The sequence below is a fragment of the Octopus bimaculoides genome, chromosome 8, assembly GCF_046866305.1.
Source record: "Octopus bimaculoides isolate indiv1 chromosome 8, ASM4686630v1, whole genome shotgun sequence".
Classification (NCBI taxonomy): domain Eukaryota; kingdom Metazoa; phylum Mollusca; class Cephalopoda; order Octopoda; family Octopodidae; genus Octopus; species Octopus bimaculoides.
In genome coordinates, this window is record NC_142935.1 from 95,765,984 (window position 1) to 95,783,441 (window position 17,458).

At 37.2% G+C, this 17,458-nt stretch overlaps 1 protein-coding gene across 2 annotated transcripts in view; it reads left to right on the plus strand.

Annotated features, from left to right (window-relative positions):
- LOC106874580 (ubiquitin-like-conjugating enzyme ATG10) overlaps positions 1–17,458 on the plus strand; it is a 323,193-nt gene that overhangs the window by 226,589 nt on the left and 79,146 nt on the right. For both annotated transcript variants that reach the window (XM_014922365.3, XM_052970266.2), the window contains one exon: positions 5,824–5,925. In XM_014922365.3, coding sequence (XP_014777851.1) covers positions 5,824–5,925 — 102 coding nt within the window. The remainder of the gene's footprint in view (positions 1–5,823; positions 5,926–17,458) is intronic.

Consider the following 17,458-nt stretch of genomic DNA (forward strand, 5'->3'; position numbering starts at 1 on the left):
CTACTACTACTACTACTAACCACCACCACCGCCGCTGCTGCTACTACTGCTGCTGCTGCTACTGCTGCTACTACTACTACTACTACTACTACTACTACTACCCACCACCACCACCACCACTACTATAATGATCACTACTGCTATACTATGACTTAATCATCACGTCTAGATAAGACACTGCTGTACTAAATGACCTGACTGGTGCTGCAGTATCACACCCGACTTGTGATAATCAACTCATGGTACTGCAGTGTCTTACCTGCACAGGTGATAACTAATTTATAGTACTGCTGTACCCGAGACATCTTGATTATGATCAATGTCTGACCTAGTCTGTTCAACCACCATTTAGCTAATAATATTGTCTAACTGTTATCAGTCAATAATGTTAATAATTTGGAGTAAATATGGCTGAGTGGTTCGGAAGTTTGCTTCTCAAGCACATGTTTTTGTTCAGTCCCACTATGTGGCACCTTAGGCAAGTGTCTTCTAATATAGCCCTTGACTGACCAAAGCCTTGTGAGTGAATTTGGTACATGGAAACTGTAAGAAGCCTATTGTATATATACATGAATATGTGTGTGTGTGTGTGTGTGTGCTTGTTTGTTCACCCTTGTCTTGACACCATGTGATAGTTGCAAGCTAGCATCATGATCATGTAAGTAGTGTAATTTGTTTTCAGTCTTCTATGAAAACATGTTTGGCCAAGGTGAAATATTAGCTTACCTGGAAACAGCTGAGTGTTGGCAGCAGGGTGAGCATCTGGGCATGGAAAATCTGCCTCAACAAATTCTGCCTGACTCATGCATGCATGGGAACATAGACATTAAAGTGCTGATGATAGTTAATAATTAAGGCGAAATAAATAGTTAAGACTAATGAGTCATTCTAGACAGTTTATGATGTCTAGTTTGGTGCTTCACAATTGAACTACCACACAACTTGACTTGTTATTTTCATTCCTTCGTTGCAAATAAAATATATACAAAGGGTGTTGATTAAGGTATTGATTATAAAGCCACCTCTAATACAAAGAGAAGTAAACTTACTTTAATGAATCTCATTGACTTACTCAGTCAATGAGATTCATTAAAATGTTACTAAACATTTTGCTAATACTTCTGCCAGTTCTCTATCTTAAAAAAAAACTTAGAACTGACAAATCAGTGGCATTCCAACCATGATCATCTTGCCTGCCAATTTTGGTTACAAATCTCTTGTTTCAGTAGATGGTATTACTTCTTTGAACACGATGCTTTTGTGGATTCCCATGACTCTCTGTCACCATTCAGTTCCATTATTATGAATTGGAATTGGAAGCTTGAGTCATAGTGAATCTCTCATTAGCTAATTACACAACCATGAATGCCACTCCTGTGGATGCAGTGCAGTTATTCTCTTGACAGAGATTGGTGATCCTGACTGTTGATCTTCTAGGATTCCTCCACTCAGTATATGACTTTGCTGTATCCTTGGCAGAGTGGCTGAACAGGTGCGATATCTTGCCAAAGGGCAACCTGTAAGTATGCAAGACACAGTCATCACTCCACGAAACATTTTCAAAATATCCACATACTCAGAGAAGACATTACTTGTGAGTTATAAGTTGATGGTCTTTCACCAGAGAAAACTTAGAAGTAATAGTTTTTAACATAGGTACAAGGCTTGAGCATTTTGGAGGGAAGGATTAGTTGAATAAATTGACCTTTATACTTGACTGACCTTTATTTTATTAACAATTGAGGGATCAAAGGCAAAGTTAAATTTATCAGGATTTGAACCAAGAACTTAAACAGCCAGAAGAATTACTGCAAGGTGTTTTATTCAATGCTCTAACAATTTTGTCAATCCACTGCCCTAAAAGACTTAGAAATCATTTTTTATAATTTTGGCACATGTCCAGTGACTTTAAGGGGGGAGGGCAAGTCACTTACAACAACTTGAGTGGTGCTTATTTTATCGACCCCAAAAGGATAAAAGGTAAAGTTGATATTGGTGTAATTTGAACTCAGACCATAAAGTCAAAAGAAATGCTGCTAAGCATTTTGTCTGATGAGTTAACACTTTTGCCAGCTCACTACCTTTTAAAAACTTATAATTAACAAATCAATGGCATTCCAATCATGACCATCCTGCCTTCTTTTCAGATATAGTGTGTTTAAGATTTCAATACTGAATGTCTTTTTTTTATGTAATACAGTAAGGTCTGATTTAAGTGTGACTTGGTTGATATTTCTTACAAGTCAAGCAACTAGATAGTCTCCTTTGTTGGCAAAGTAATGTGAAATCTGGTTGAGTGACTAGTAATTAAATCTTGAAATTAATTATGCATTTCATTATATAACATATAGTACAATCTGTTATATATCTACATATATATATTTATTGTTTCAACATTTCAAGAAAGACTGTTTTAAGTTAAAACCTAAGTTGAGCTTTTTTTGTGTACTATATTTCTGTTGAGAGACATTTCTTTTGTTTCAATTAATTTTGAAAATAATCAAGAATTTTGTAGACTATCCTTGTCATTATTAAGCTAGTATTTGGAGCATAAAATTTGGATGGAAATTTTTAATCTAGACCATTCTAAGACTATGGTTTATATCATAGAACCAAATGTGGTCTCTGGAGGATTGGTATCAAAAAGCCATGTGATCAGAAATTGTGATTTTCAAGTCTTTCAACTTTCTTTGAATCTCATCTAGCTTTCACAGACTCCCTGTTGTAGGTGTAAATCTTGGAAAATCCTGTTCTTTACAGCAGGGTTCCCCAACCACCAGGCCATGGACCAGTACTGATCCACACAAAAAGAATAACTTTTGAAATTTTATTTCTATTTTATTGACTATCACAGTCTTCGGGGTGTTTTTGCATTATATATGTATTATATATGTAATATATATTGGTTATATTGATTTTATATTATGCACTTCATTGTGTTTTATTCTGCACATGATGCCTTCATTTGTGGCAAAATTGTCTAGCGTGAAATTGTCCATGGTATTGAAAAGGCTGGGGACTGCTGTTATACAGTTTTACAATGAGGTTCTAACATGCATCACACATCATGATAGTTGAGTTCCTGATTATATGCTCTCCTCAACAATCTTCAGGGAATGATTAAATAAGTTTAGCAGTTCTGCCTTGGCGGACCAGTTTTATCCATCTAGAAAGACAACAGCTGTTAAATTCACTGTTCATTTATTTATTGAAGATTCAAAATTGCAATTTGTTACCCAGTCACTGATAGAGTTTTACAACAGTGGAACAATGTCAGTATTCAGGTCACAGTTGCATGACAAAAATTTTTGACAACCTCAAGAAATAAGATGGAATTTGACTTTAAGAGCTTTTGAACTTTTAAATAGCTAAAATGGCTCTTTCATCCACAATGCAGTTGTATCATTTTCAACACATGGTCTCAGATCAAGTCACTTAGATGTCAAGTACAGCTCTGAAATAAGTATTCTTTATTCTTTTACTTGTTTCAGTCTTTTGACTGTGGCCATGCTGGAACAAAACCTTAAAGGGTTTTAAATGCATATTCTATCAGTCTCTTTTGCCAGACTGCTAAGTTACAGCGGCTTAAACACACCAACATCGGTTGTTAAGCGATGGTGTTGGGGCAAACACAGACGCACGCATATAAATACACACACACACACACACACACACACACATGTACAATGGGCTTCTTTTAGTTTCTGTCTACCAAATATTCTCACACCGCTTTGGTTGGCTCGAGGATATAGTAGAAAACGTTTGCCCATGGTGCCACCCAGTGGTACTGAACCTGGAACCATGTGGTTGAGAAGCAAGCTTCTTACCACACAGCCACACCTGTGCTTATAGCATGTTTAAACATATCTATAGAAAATAAACCACAATTATAGGTGTAGTGCATGATGTACTTCTGGAATAGTAAACAATATGAGCAGTCTTAACCCTTTAGGATTCAGATTTCTTTGTCAAATGTATTGCTTATTTATTCAAATTGTTTTGAATTAACCATACATTGTCTTGCAACTACAAGATTTTGATGAAGGCATTGTATATTTTTAGAATGACATTGTAGGGTATGTGTGAGAAGTTGAGTCTGGTCAGTTTTAGCATAAAATAGGTAGAATATTTCGGTAGAATATGACCAGTATAAAATGCTTAAGGATTAGAGATTTTCAAAATGAATTAAACGAACCTGGAAGCTCATTGATTTCAATGAGGCTACATATGGGAGGAGCTTATAGAACAGCTATTGCTGTTTTTCTCTTTCGATTACAAAGAGCAAGTATGCAAGGGAGCAGATTATTTTGTTATAGCTTTGTTTGAAGAGGAAAGGCTGTGCCAATGGACCATTTTCAGGGCTTCCATGATTATTGTGAGGAAAGGGAAAAAAAATGGAGACTTGGCATGAATGGTTACAATAAAGTAGGTCCTACTATAGTCACTCAAAAGCCAGGTGTGGCGTTAAAGTATGTACCTGATTAACTCTTTAGCATTCAGATTTCTCTATCAAATATAATACCTATCTATTCACAACATTCTGAATTAATCACGAATTATCTCTTAAGTTCAAAATTTTGACAATGTGATTGTTTATCTTTGTTTATTTTTACAATGACATTGCATGGTAGGTGTGAGAAGCCAGATGTGGCTGGTTTGGACATAAAACAGCTCTTAGACAATGTTGTCAGACACAGTAGATATACAGTTTCAAGAGACACTTTCGTAGTGATTGAGAAAATCACTACAGTGATTGTTGACAGATACTATACAGATTGGAGACAGATGCTGTAGACAGACAACGTAGTCACTGCAGAGATTGGAGACTGACATTGTAGACCAGTGGTTCTCAACCAGAGTGCACATGGCCCTTAGGGGTCCATATAAAATTTTGTCATTAAAGTTTATGTACAATAAATTGGTTATACTTCTACAATACACAAAATATATTAAGAATTTTTTTAAATACAATTCTTAATTAATATTTAGTTATAGAAATATAATAGGATTTTTTAAACATCAAATAGTTATGAGGGCCCGTCCAAGTGAAACAAGAATCAAGGGGGTCCATAGAAAAACAAAATGGTTGAGAACCATACATACACAAACACTGAAGTGATTATAGAAAGATAGTGGAGTCAAGACAATGGTTAGTGATTGGAGACAGTTACTTTTGATAGATAGATAGTGTAGACAAACACTTGAGATTGGAGACAGACTGTGTTGACTATAGGAAGACTCTACAGACAAACGAATCAATGTCGTGAATGCTAATGTACTGAGAAAATAATTTTGGTATAAGAGGTTAATAACAGATTGTCATGTAAAATGTATAATGCAGGCAGAAAGAAAACATTTCTTTGAGATTGTTTTGGAAGACACTTCTGATTCTAGTACACCAAAGAAGTCCTGAAAAGAATTAGATGAGATAAATAAGAGCAATAGGATTTACAGAGGAAATGGTAATTAAATTGAAGCACAGCGGGGAGATATGTTTGCATTATAGATCCATTTAACTCATAGCACCACTAAAAAAAAAAAAAAATCCCCAAAACATTCAAACCAGGCATGGGCAGCCTTTTTTTGAGAAGTGAGCCACATGAGACATGCCGCATGTCTGGTGGACTATACTACTAAAAAACTTTGAAGTAATTTTTTGTTTAGTTTGCCATTCAGAAAGTACTGTCCATGACTGGTTTAAACAACAATGGGAAATGATGATGATGATAGTGGTGGTGGTGGTGGTGGCGGTGGCGGTGGCTGTTGTTGTTGTTGTTTTTTTTTTTTATCAACTATTGTTATACTTTTTTTTTTTCTTTTTAGGGCCATGAAAATCTCAGTTATCTTCAGAGAAAGTTTTGTCAGCTACTCAAAACCCAGAAAAAAGAAGAAAACAGAAGTGTGTCTTGGGAATGCAAAGAAATGGTATAGTTCATTTGGCATTTGTTCTTAGTTGTAATAATATTTGCAGAGAAGTAATGGATGATGAATCTCTCTCCAGTTATAATATCATTATATTATAAACTGCTTTTAATCCTGTATACACATTTTCCTGTGACAGAAGACATGCTCCTAGTAACTTTCATCTTGACATTTCATACATCAAACTCATATTTCAGAGCCAGTGATGTCTTAAATAGCCACCGCTTCTAACTAGCTGCTTCTCTGCTATTCTTTATATCCTCAATTATAATTACATGTAACATGTGTTTTAGGTGTGGCTGTGTGGTAAGAAGCTTGCTTCCCAACCACATGGTTCTGGGTTCAGACCCACTGAAACAAGTAAAAGAAATGAATAAAAGAATATATATTATTATAAAAGGGTAAAATCAATAGTAATTTTACCAGGTGGTCAGTGCAGAAATAAAAAACTCATAGGTAAATTTTACAAAATATTTTATAATTATATACATGATTATAACAAGGGATCGGTTTTACGCCTCACCACGCACTGCAAGAAATAGATAATAAAGCCACTATTACCACCTTTTGTTTTCTGTAAATTCGAACTATATATATATATATATCATCATCATCATCATCATCATCTAACGTCCGCTTTCCATGCTAGCATGGGTTGGACGATTTGACTGAGGACTGGTGAACCAGATGGCTGCACCAGGCTCCAATCTGATCTGGCAGAGTTTCTACAGCTGAATGCCCTCCCTAATGCCAACCACTCCAAGAGTGTAGTGGGTGCTTTCACGTGCCACCGGCACGAGGGCTGGTCAGGCGGTACTGGCAATGGCCACGCTCAAATGGTGTCTTTTACGTGCTACCTGCACAGGAGCCAGTCCAGCAGCACTGACAACGACCTCGCTCGAATGTTTTTTCACGTGCTCTGACAATGATCACGTTTGGATGGTGCTGTCAGCGCTCCACTGGCACGGGTGCCAGTCATCGAATTTGGTTCAATTATATAGATGTATATGTATATACATACAGAGTATGATGGGCAAATTATTGCCATTTTATATCTTTAATTTCATGCATGCACATTGTTTGTTTTTGATTTTGTCAACTACACATTATAGTAGGGTCAGTTGGGTACCGTTTGTGAGAAAAACAGCACCATGAGGCAATTCACTCTGCTTGAAATTTGGAAATCACATGCTGCACCGCTTAGTTTTTGTGCCAGATGTTCTAATATGAACATTTCGGAATGTTTCGGTGTTAATCTGAGGACAGTGCAATCTGAGGACATGTATTGAGAGTGATAGAAATCAAACATCCAATCAACATCAGGTTGTTTGGAGTGATTACTAGTGATGGCGACGTTATGCCTCCATTCATCTTCCAACACGGCATCAAACTCAACACGGAGGCCTACATCAAATGCCTGGAGGTGGTAGAGCTGCTCTGGGTGAAGAGGGTAGCTGCTAGAAGACCCTATGTCTGGGAACAGACACTGTACCATGCCACACAAGCAGGAGTACCCAGTCATGGCTGTCAGACAATTTCTGCAACCACATCACCCTAACATCTGGCCACCTAACTCCCCAGACTGCAACCCCCTTGATTATTATGTGTGGGACACAGTTAAGTGAGAGATCAACAAAACTCCTTGTAATGTCAAAGATGAATCGAAGGCAAAGATTATGGCAGCATTCACCAATTTAAACAAGGAGACCATCCAGATGAGTTGCTGTGGTTGAAGCCAATGGCAATTTTATTGAATAAATTTACCCATCAGTATTTCTAGATACTTCTATGTAATTTTGGTAAATATATCTGTTAAAATGAGATGTCAGTGTTATTTTCATTTTTGCGTAATTTAGATGACAGTTTATTCACCACACCCTCTATATATAAGAATATTGTTGACAGTGACCTTTGAAGTTTCAGCAGTTAAGACTGTAACCCAAAAGATTAATGTAAATTTTTATTTATTTATTAAACATAAAAACAAGCATTAACATATAATGTATCCAGTACATTCTGTAAACAGATTAGTTAACTGGTGGAGACAGTGTAAGGTCAAGAAGACTTTTTAGTCTTATCTTGTTGATGACTTGATAACCACTCTAGTGCTGGTGCCTTGATGACATGACTCTGTAGACTTGGTAAAGTGGTTAGCATTGGCAAAGGCGCCAAGCTTTAGAAATCATGCCCAAAATAAAGAGTATGAGTGAAACATAGCCTTTTTTACCCATCCAAGAAGGTTGTAACTGAGTAAGAATTCACCTAGACCATGGCAACATCATCGTAAATGTTTTCATCAATGATGACAGTAGTCTAATGATTGGAACCAGTAAAAGATAAAAGATAAAGATACATATGCACACATGTATGTATATATGTGTGTGTGTATATATATATATATTACATATATATATGAGGAGGTACCCAAAAGTAACTGGAAACATTCTCTGTGGGACAAGCTTTTTGTAATTGAAGCTTCTGCTGCTAGAAGCCACTCGATGCGACCCTCAGGCATCAGTCTGCTGACCAGTGTCATCCACTAAGGTCATACTGCCATGTGGTGTATCTTTGTTTTGCAGTGCTTCTTCCCTGTTTGTCAATTTTTGCAATGGCTGAAACGAAGGGACAGCATGCTTCCGTGAAATTCTGTTTTCTGCTGGGGAAAATGGTAGCTGAAACAGTAGTCATGTTTCAAATAGCTTACAAGGATGCTGCCATGAGCAAAACATGAGTTTATTAGTGGTTTTCACACTTTAGGAATGGTCACTTGTTGCTTGAAGACCAACCTTGTTCAGGACAACCGTCGACTTCCCGAACAAATGAAAACATCATGAAAATTCATGATTTTGGAGGACCTCTCTTGCTCACAGAAGATCAAAAGCAGTCACGACTGAATGTGTGTTGTGAATTGAAAGAAGAGTTGGAAGTTGATCCGGACCTCTTTTCGTCAATGGTGACGAAAGCTGGTGCTATGGCTACGACCCAGAAACAAAGCAGCAATCAAGTCAATGGAAGGAGTCAATGTAACCATTCCCCGCAAAACTGCTTCAACTGAAGTCCAGTATCAAGACGATACTGATTTGTTTCATCGATGCGAAAGTAATTGTCCACACAGTATTTGTTCCTCCTGGTCAAACAATTAATTAACTAGACATTTTACCTGGCAGCTCTGAAGTGTTTGCGAGACACAGCGAGATGAAAACACCCTGACCAGTGGCAAATTAGAGAGTGGTGGTTTCATCATGACAATGCACTTTTGCCCACTGCCTTGAGTGTGAGACAGTTTTTGACCATAAATGGCATGACTCTGTTTACCCACCCTCTCTATTCACTCAGTCTTGCCGCCTGAAACTTTTTTTTTTTGTTCCCCTGAATGAAAAAAGTCCTTAAAGGAAAATGTTTCATAGATGTGGAAGAGTTGAAGAAAAAGTGGCGGAGGCATTAAAGGGCATCACTTTGCAAGAGTTCTAGGACTGCTTCGGACAGTGGAAAATATGTCTGGACCAATGCATTGCTTCAAATGGAAAATACTTCAAAGCTGATAAAAGTGTTAACATGTAAAACTTAGTGAATAAGATAATATTGCAAAATTCCAGCTTCTTTTGGGTACCCCTTTGTATATATTCTTCTGATGAAGGAATAGTATACGAAATGATTCTTTCCCTTCCTTTTACGTGTTAAACCTATACAACATTTCTTAATACTTGTTCCTCCAGTGTTGTTTTTCTTTTCATCTTCATTGATTTCATTATGTGTGGAAGTGGAAGTGGAAGTGGAAGTGGAAGTGGAAGTGGAAAGCCAAGCCTTGCTCTCTTTCCAAGGGAAGATTGCTAAGTCTGCAAGTGACTGCAAAAGTGTTGTGGCTAGCTTTTGAATGATAATGAGTTTTCTGCTGGAAAGAAAGAAAAAAAAAAAGACTGCTGTACTTTCTGTGGTACTTTCTAAGCATAGGGATTATTTCCCTGTTAGAGGGTCATTATACTGAAATACCTGGTGGCTGCACTATTTTTTTGGCAAGGAAAAGATTGAAATCACAGTTGTAAGCCTAGAGTGAGTTTTGCAGTTAAGTGAATATTAGATTTCATAACTTACTGAACAATCATTCCTTTTTCGTTTGTATATTTGTCTTTATGGTGATGAGAGCAATTTATATGGGGTAACTTTACATTAAGGAGTGGAACATACAATTCCCTGTAATTCAGAGCTGGCATGTTCAGCTAGCAGCCTAGTCTCTGCTCTTTGTCAGGCCGAGAAAAGCAAACTATAAAGGTATCAGTTGCTCTTTGGCAGGTTTATGGTCCAGCCTGTGGCAGTACAGACTGCGAGCATTCTTGACCCCCAGACCATATTTCTGCTCACTGCTATTGGGACAGAGATGGTTAACTGCAAGTGTGAGCCCCATGAGTCAGAGTGGCTGTTCCAGTGCATCTTCCTCACCATCCTCCATGTCAATGCCTTTTCCATTTTGTTTGTTGGGACCATGAAGCACTTTTATGTGATGCTGCTGCACAGGCGCTTTTATGCGGCACCACACAGGTGCTTTTGTGTGGCACCACCTCGAGTGCTTTACACCACCTCGAGTGCTTTACACCACCAGAAGAATCAGTCTTAACACTTCTGCTGTGGTGTATGGGTAAGCACTAAGTACTAAAAGAAACTCCGTCAGATTATTAAAAGAAGTCTTAATGCCTTCCGAACATAAACATACCCATTAGTTAGTGTTATATAGTTTCATATTTAAAGGGTTCAATATTTGGAAACAAAGTTTTCAGTTAAAATTGCTTGTTGATAATTTTGTTTATAGCTTCATTTAATTTTGTAAACTTTTACTGGTTTATTTTAGTTGTTAATGTTTTTTAACTCCCAGTCAGTCAGAAAATAAAATAGTTTTTTTTTTCAGTAAGCACCATTGAATATGTATATACTGGTAACACAGATTGTGTAATTTCCATGGCTTACACCGGGTGAATTTCAAAGGTCACTTTCAAGTTTGGTTTTCATTTCATTTAGTATGCGTGAACTTTATCAATGTATTTTAAGAAGCAATTATAAAACTAACTAAATTCTTCTTTTTCCATACATCACAATGCGAAAGGAAAGTCAATGTGTATTATACATGTGAGAGATAGTTTTTCTGGCATTTCTTCACCTATAATTAGGTCTGCACATTATACATGAATAAATACTGTAAATATATTTACTCTACATACAATAGATTTCGTGTATTCTTTACTTTGTGATGTTATTTTGTTCGTAATATTATGTGTGTGTGTGTAAATGTATACGTATATATCAATATGTATCCATCCTCTACAGCAACACACTTGTTACTGGCCTCAATCTTGATCAATCTCTCTCTCTTTTTCTCTCCCTATCCCCCCCTCTCTCTCCCTCTCACTGGGTAACCATGTATCTCTACAGTAGGACACTTGTTTCTGTCTCTCTGTCACACTCTAACCTTTCATCATTTGGCACTAGATCACTTCCAATACCACATCCCCTCTCAAAGGATCTTTGCCTTGCAAGGTGACCCTGCCGGTGGCTGGTACCATGTAAAAAGCATCCAGTTCACAAGTGGTTGGCATTTGGAAGGGCATCCAACTGTAAAAAAAAAAAAACCTTGCCAAAACTGGACTCCCCTTGCTAGTGCCACATAAAAAGCACTCAGTCCACTCTGCAGAGTGGTTGGTGTTAGGAAGGGCATCCAGCCATAAAAACCATGCCAAAACAGACAGCAAAGCATAGTGCAGTCTTCTGCCTAGCCAGCTCTTGTCAAACTGTCCAACCCATACCATTATGGAAAGTGGATGTTAAATGATGATGATGATGATATAAATATATAATATACATATATATCCTCTCCCAGCCACTCCACTTTTTCTCACCACTACTTACTGTAGCTATGTCTTCTTCATCTCTAAAGATCTCCCTTCACACTCTTATGGAACATTCCCCTCTATCCCCTCTGTGCTACTTATATTCCCTCACATCACTGTTCCCTGTAGACAAGCCCCAATACATACCCAACAACATCTATTTCTCTCACTCTGTCTTTCTCTCTAACTCTCTGTCCCCTGCCTCTCCTCCCCTTCCTACTGGAGTAGTCAAATATCTATCTACTCTCATAGTAAGACAACTATCTCTGTCCCTCTGTTATACTTTAACCTCTCACCTGGCTCACAGCTATTTCGCTCAGCTCCACTTTCTCTCTCTTAGCTGAGAGATCTTTGTCTTGCAAGCCACTTGCTGACTCCACTGGTGCCACATAAAAACCACCCAGTACACTCTGTAAAGTGGTTGACATTAGGAGGGCATCCGGCCATAGAAACCATGCCAAAACAGACAAATGGAGCCTGGTGTAGCTCCTGTGAAACCGTCCAACCCATGCCAGCAGGGAAAGCAGTTGTTAAATATTGATGATGATGATTGTGGTGGTGGTGGTGGCGGCGGCGGCAGCGGTGGTAGTGGAGGTGGAGGTGGTGGTGGTTTTGATGATGATGATGGTGGTGATGATGATGATGGTGATGATTTACTCTTTTACTAGTTTCAGGCAGTTTAATGTGGCTGTACTGGAATACTGCCATCACTGATACTTCATGTTCTGTTTCTGTGGCTGGTGTTTTTCATGACTGTGAGGGTCTGGCACCACCAACCTTCATATGTACCCCTTTGCTGTGATTTAAGTTCTTCTGAGACCTTAGATGTAGAAATATGAAAAAAAAAAAAAATTGTTGCACAAATGTTTCGACACTCATTCCATGCAGATATCTTACATTAGATTTCTGAAGAAACTTGAAAAGCTGTGTCCATAGGTGTAAAACATCTAGCCCATGACAATGTTTAGTCCTACCCCTAATTCAGTTTCCTCAAAAGAAAGTTTATTTTTTTTAATTTTGGGAGTCCATACTGATATTTCCCATCAAAGTGCAGCTCCACCTCTGTTTACCTCTCAGTGGATCCAACTCTATCCCCACCTTTCCTCATCTCCTACTCTCCTCTCACACTCAACCCTTGCTTCTCTTTCCTGATCCCCTGTTTGTATCTTCTTTCATGCTCCCTTCCTTGCTCCATGAGGGTTTGCTCTGAGTACCCCATCACTTCCATTTTATCTGGCAACTCCCCAACTTATATAGTGGAGGATAGCTACATATCTGCTCTATAGTAAGACATCTGTGATTATTCCTGTATCCTTCTTTAACCTTCCAACACCTAGCATAAAGCCACATCCCATTCTCTTAAATTCTCCCTGACTCAGACAAGAGGGCTTTTTCTTTTTCCTTTTCTTTTTCTTTTCCTGTCTTGCAAGTTACTTGGTGACCTCACTGGTAGTACACATTGTAAAGTGGTTGGCATTAAGTAGAGCATCCAGCCATAGAAATCATGCCAAAGCTGACCTTGGACCTTGCTGCAGCCCTGTAGCTTGCTGGATCCCGTCAAGCTATCCATCCAATGTCAGCATTGAAAACAGGCATTAAATGATGATTATGATATCAGCTTAGATTTAGAGTCAGAACCTGAGTAAAGTAGGGATTAGTATCAACTCAGTACACCTTAGTAAATCTTTTGTGATCTTGACCATTTAAAAAAAAAAGAGAATTTTACAAACCATATGTTGAAAGACATGACTTATATTACCTTCACTTTATCCTATATATGTTGAGCCATAAAGAAGCTTTTTTATTATAAATTCACTCACATTTGTCCAAATGGAATCAAGCAGCATAAATAATATTGAAACGTTTTCAACTAAATCAGTGCAAGCTTTCTATCAAGCATTATTCTTCCCAAGAACTGAATGCATTAATTTTGACAATTACTATATCTGTTCTCACTCTAATAACTCTTATTTAGACTATATATATATTATGCGGATGATTTTTTTTTCTCACACATCTTTGCACACAAACTTTACTAACACCTCACGTTCTTGCCTCTTTTTAATGTTAATAAAGTTGTTATAATGTATATTGAACCTTTTATCCCTTAGCTTTGACCTATATTATGAACAGAGAATTTAGCAGCATAAAATAGTTCTTGCAGGCTGGATATAGACAATTATTTCTCTCTGGCCTGTAAAACCTGTTGTGCTCCTTGAACCCCAAAATATGTAGTATCCAATTTTGACTCTGGAGAAGTTCCCACTTTTGGCACTATGCAGTGGCACTTAGTTTGGGGTTGGCATAGCTCTCAGTGTTATAATGAAATGATTAAACCACTGAGTTTAATTCATTTGGAAGAATACATCTTCCACGTGTCACATAAATAAGGCAATATTTTACTTATTTTCCTTTTCTAAATCTGACAGATTATAGCACACATGGTTTGTGGTATGATTTTTTTTTATGTTACTGTAAAAAAATAATAGGTGTTCTCTATCTGCAAGTTGAATGAGAAGAATACCTAGAGTATGAGTGGAAGGATGTACACTGAAATACATTGTGAGATTCATGTGGTAGAATTAAACATGTAGTATGAGGTAGTGATATTAGAGACAGATAGAGAAAAGTCTAATTAATCTGTATGTCTAATGATTTTGCTCATTGAACATAATATGATATAGGTTATACTTGGCTCAGTTTATCTTGATTTGCTATGCTTAAAACAACAATAAAGGTGAATACACAATAGGACTTGTTGAACACAACTTCCATTGGCATAATCTGAACTGGATATTCTATGGAAATGTGTCCTTATATTTATAAGTAGTGGCTGTTTTAAACAGCCTTTCTCAATTAACTTAAGAAGAAAATAAATATAGTTTCTTATGATGGAAAATAATTTAAAACGAAACTGGAAGTTTAATGCTAATGTGAGTTTGAATGTCATTAACAAGATTCCTTTCTAAAAGACTTGCTTTACTTCCAGGCATTACGCCTCTTTACTTTCTGCAATCTCAGATTTTATTTGAAGACAATACTTCTTCACAAGATTTAGTGACGTTTTCACTGAATGCTTTTTAGGCGTTGAAGAAAAATTACTAATAATAAAAATATTTCTTTATTGTCTCTGCAAAAAAGAAAACTACAAATAAGTAAGATAAAATGAAATAAGATTTATCTCCTAAGAAATCCATTTCTGTTATTGGCCATGGAATGTCTTCATAAACTGAAATAAATCTATTAAGTAAAAATTGTAAAGCAGACTTAATCCCACCATATTTTTCCCTTGAGGTCTTGTACAAGTTTATGGAAGTAAATCATTATTTATCCTTTCCAAACCCCAATTTCCAAAAATAAATTAGCTGAGTCTGGAAAATGAAAACTGTGTCTCTCATTTCCTAAGATAATAACATTTTTAAATTAAAACTTAAGAGAGAAAGTGATTTTGTTAAAGAATGTTACTGCTTTGTCTAGGCAACCAATACATTGATATATTTATCTTTGGGAATAAACAATAACTGGATTTAAAGAAACATTTATTATGAAAATCAAATTGTTTTTTCTTCGGAATTGAATGCATTTATCAAGAAGTGATATATTTTCCTACTAAATTTATAAATTAGAATTTTAAAACATTAATGACATGGATTTAAAATTGTACATTTAATGCCATGTTTTGTTGGCTTCTTCTTCAGTTGTATTTCATTTGTGCTTATTACAACAGGATTTTACAAAGATATTATTAACTGTGTTTGTTTATATGTGTGTGTGTGTGTGTGTGTGTGTGTATAGATATATCTGTTTAGTATTGACTGTTGAAAAAAAGGAGTACCCAGTATCATGGTTGAGATTAATGATATTTTATTTTGATTAAGTCAGTCTCTTGCTACTCTGAGTTTTACCTGTAAACACACAGGATGTTCAAGCAGGTTGCGACAACTTGCCTGAAGATTTCATGGATGACAGTTGAAACTCAGCGTATATATACATATATATAACTGTACTACAAACATTAGCTACCTGTGTTACCAACTGTCTAGATTTGTCACAGTCTAGCTGTATCGCCACAGACAGAATCTAATTGTGACACCAAACTTCAACACAAGTGCCTTCAATTAGATAATACCATGTTGGCATGGAAGACTCCATTTGTTGTAGAAAATGTCTGTTGAACAATTTGTTTCTATTGCTGTTGTTACCAGCATTGTATTTACAGTGTGTGTGTATATGTGTGTGTGTATGTGTGTGTGTATGTGAGCAAGATGAACACAACAGACACAGAAGTACACACAGACATATATATATATATATATATATATACAATGAGTTTCCACAAAGTTTCCACCTATGAAATTCACTTGCAAGGCATTAGACATCCTAGAGCTAAGGTAGAAGAAACTTACTCCAGGTGCCATGCAGTGAAACTGAACCCAAAACCACGTGGCTGCAAAGCAAATTTCATAGCCATATAGTTTCTTTGAGTTTCGTTAGAATCAGAAGTAGAACTACCTAAGAATTTATGGGGACAACAACAGTTAATAGAGTCAACAGTGTAGTGGAAATGCATAGCTACCCTACATGAAATAGGAGAGAAGAAGGTTGGGGCGATGGGTGCCAGGATACACCCCTAACTCTTTAGCATTTAAACTAGTCATATCCGATCCAAATTTAATACTTGTTTTATGTTCAAACTGGCCAGATCTGGCCTCTCACACCTACCCTACAATGTCATATATATGTGTGTGTGTGTGTGTGTGTGTGTGTGTATGTGTGTGACTGAATTCCTGAGACTTTGCCTGAGACTTTTTTTGTGCTTTCATCCAAAATAAACACGATCAGCTTAAAAAATTATTAAGATGTTAAGATATTTTTCTTAACATGAAACCAATGGTAGCTTTAATACACAAATAAAGAAATTTTATCCACCAATGCAGTGTTGAGCACTCATTCTCATCATTCGACATTTACGTATATATATATATATATATATTTTTTTGGAAGACAATTGGAGATGGAAGACAATTGGAGATGGAAGACAATTGGAGATGGAAGACAATTGGAGATTTCTGCGGGACAACCTGTTGAAAGCCACCGACCAGATTTGTGGGTGGTGTAAGGTCCCCTCCCAACCCAGAGTAACGTGGTGGTGGAACAAGGAGGTAGACAGGGCTATTAGACAAAAGAAACAAGCTTGGAAGGACTGGAAGAACGGTGGTAGCAGGGAATTGTACCAATGTGCCAGAAGGGAGGCTAGGCGACAGGTTTATTTAGCCAGAGGGGAAGCAGATAAGGAAAGATTTGCCAATGTTCTGCGCCGTGAGGACCAAAGACTCGAGGTATTTCGGGTTGCAAGACAGTGTAGGAGAGAGAATAGTGATGTTGTAGGAGAGAAATGTGTTCGCATGGATGATGGTACGCTTGCATTAAATGAGGATGCAAAGAAAGAGGTCTGGAGATGCCACTACGATAGATTGCTTAATAAAGAGAATGAATGGGAGAAAGAGAGCCTGCCTTATGTCGACCCAATAGAGGGACCAGCTATCCGAGTTGATAGTACCAGGGTAGATAAAGCAATTAAGAGTATGAAGACCGGGAAAGCCCCCGGCCCATCAGGAATCACTGCAGAGATGCTCAAAATATCTGGCAGTGTTGGCTAT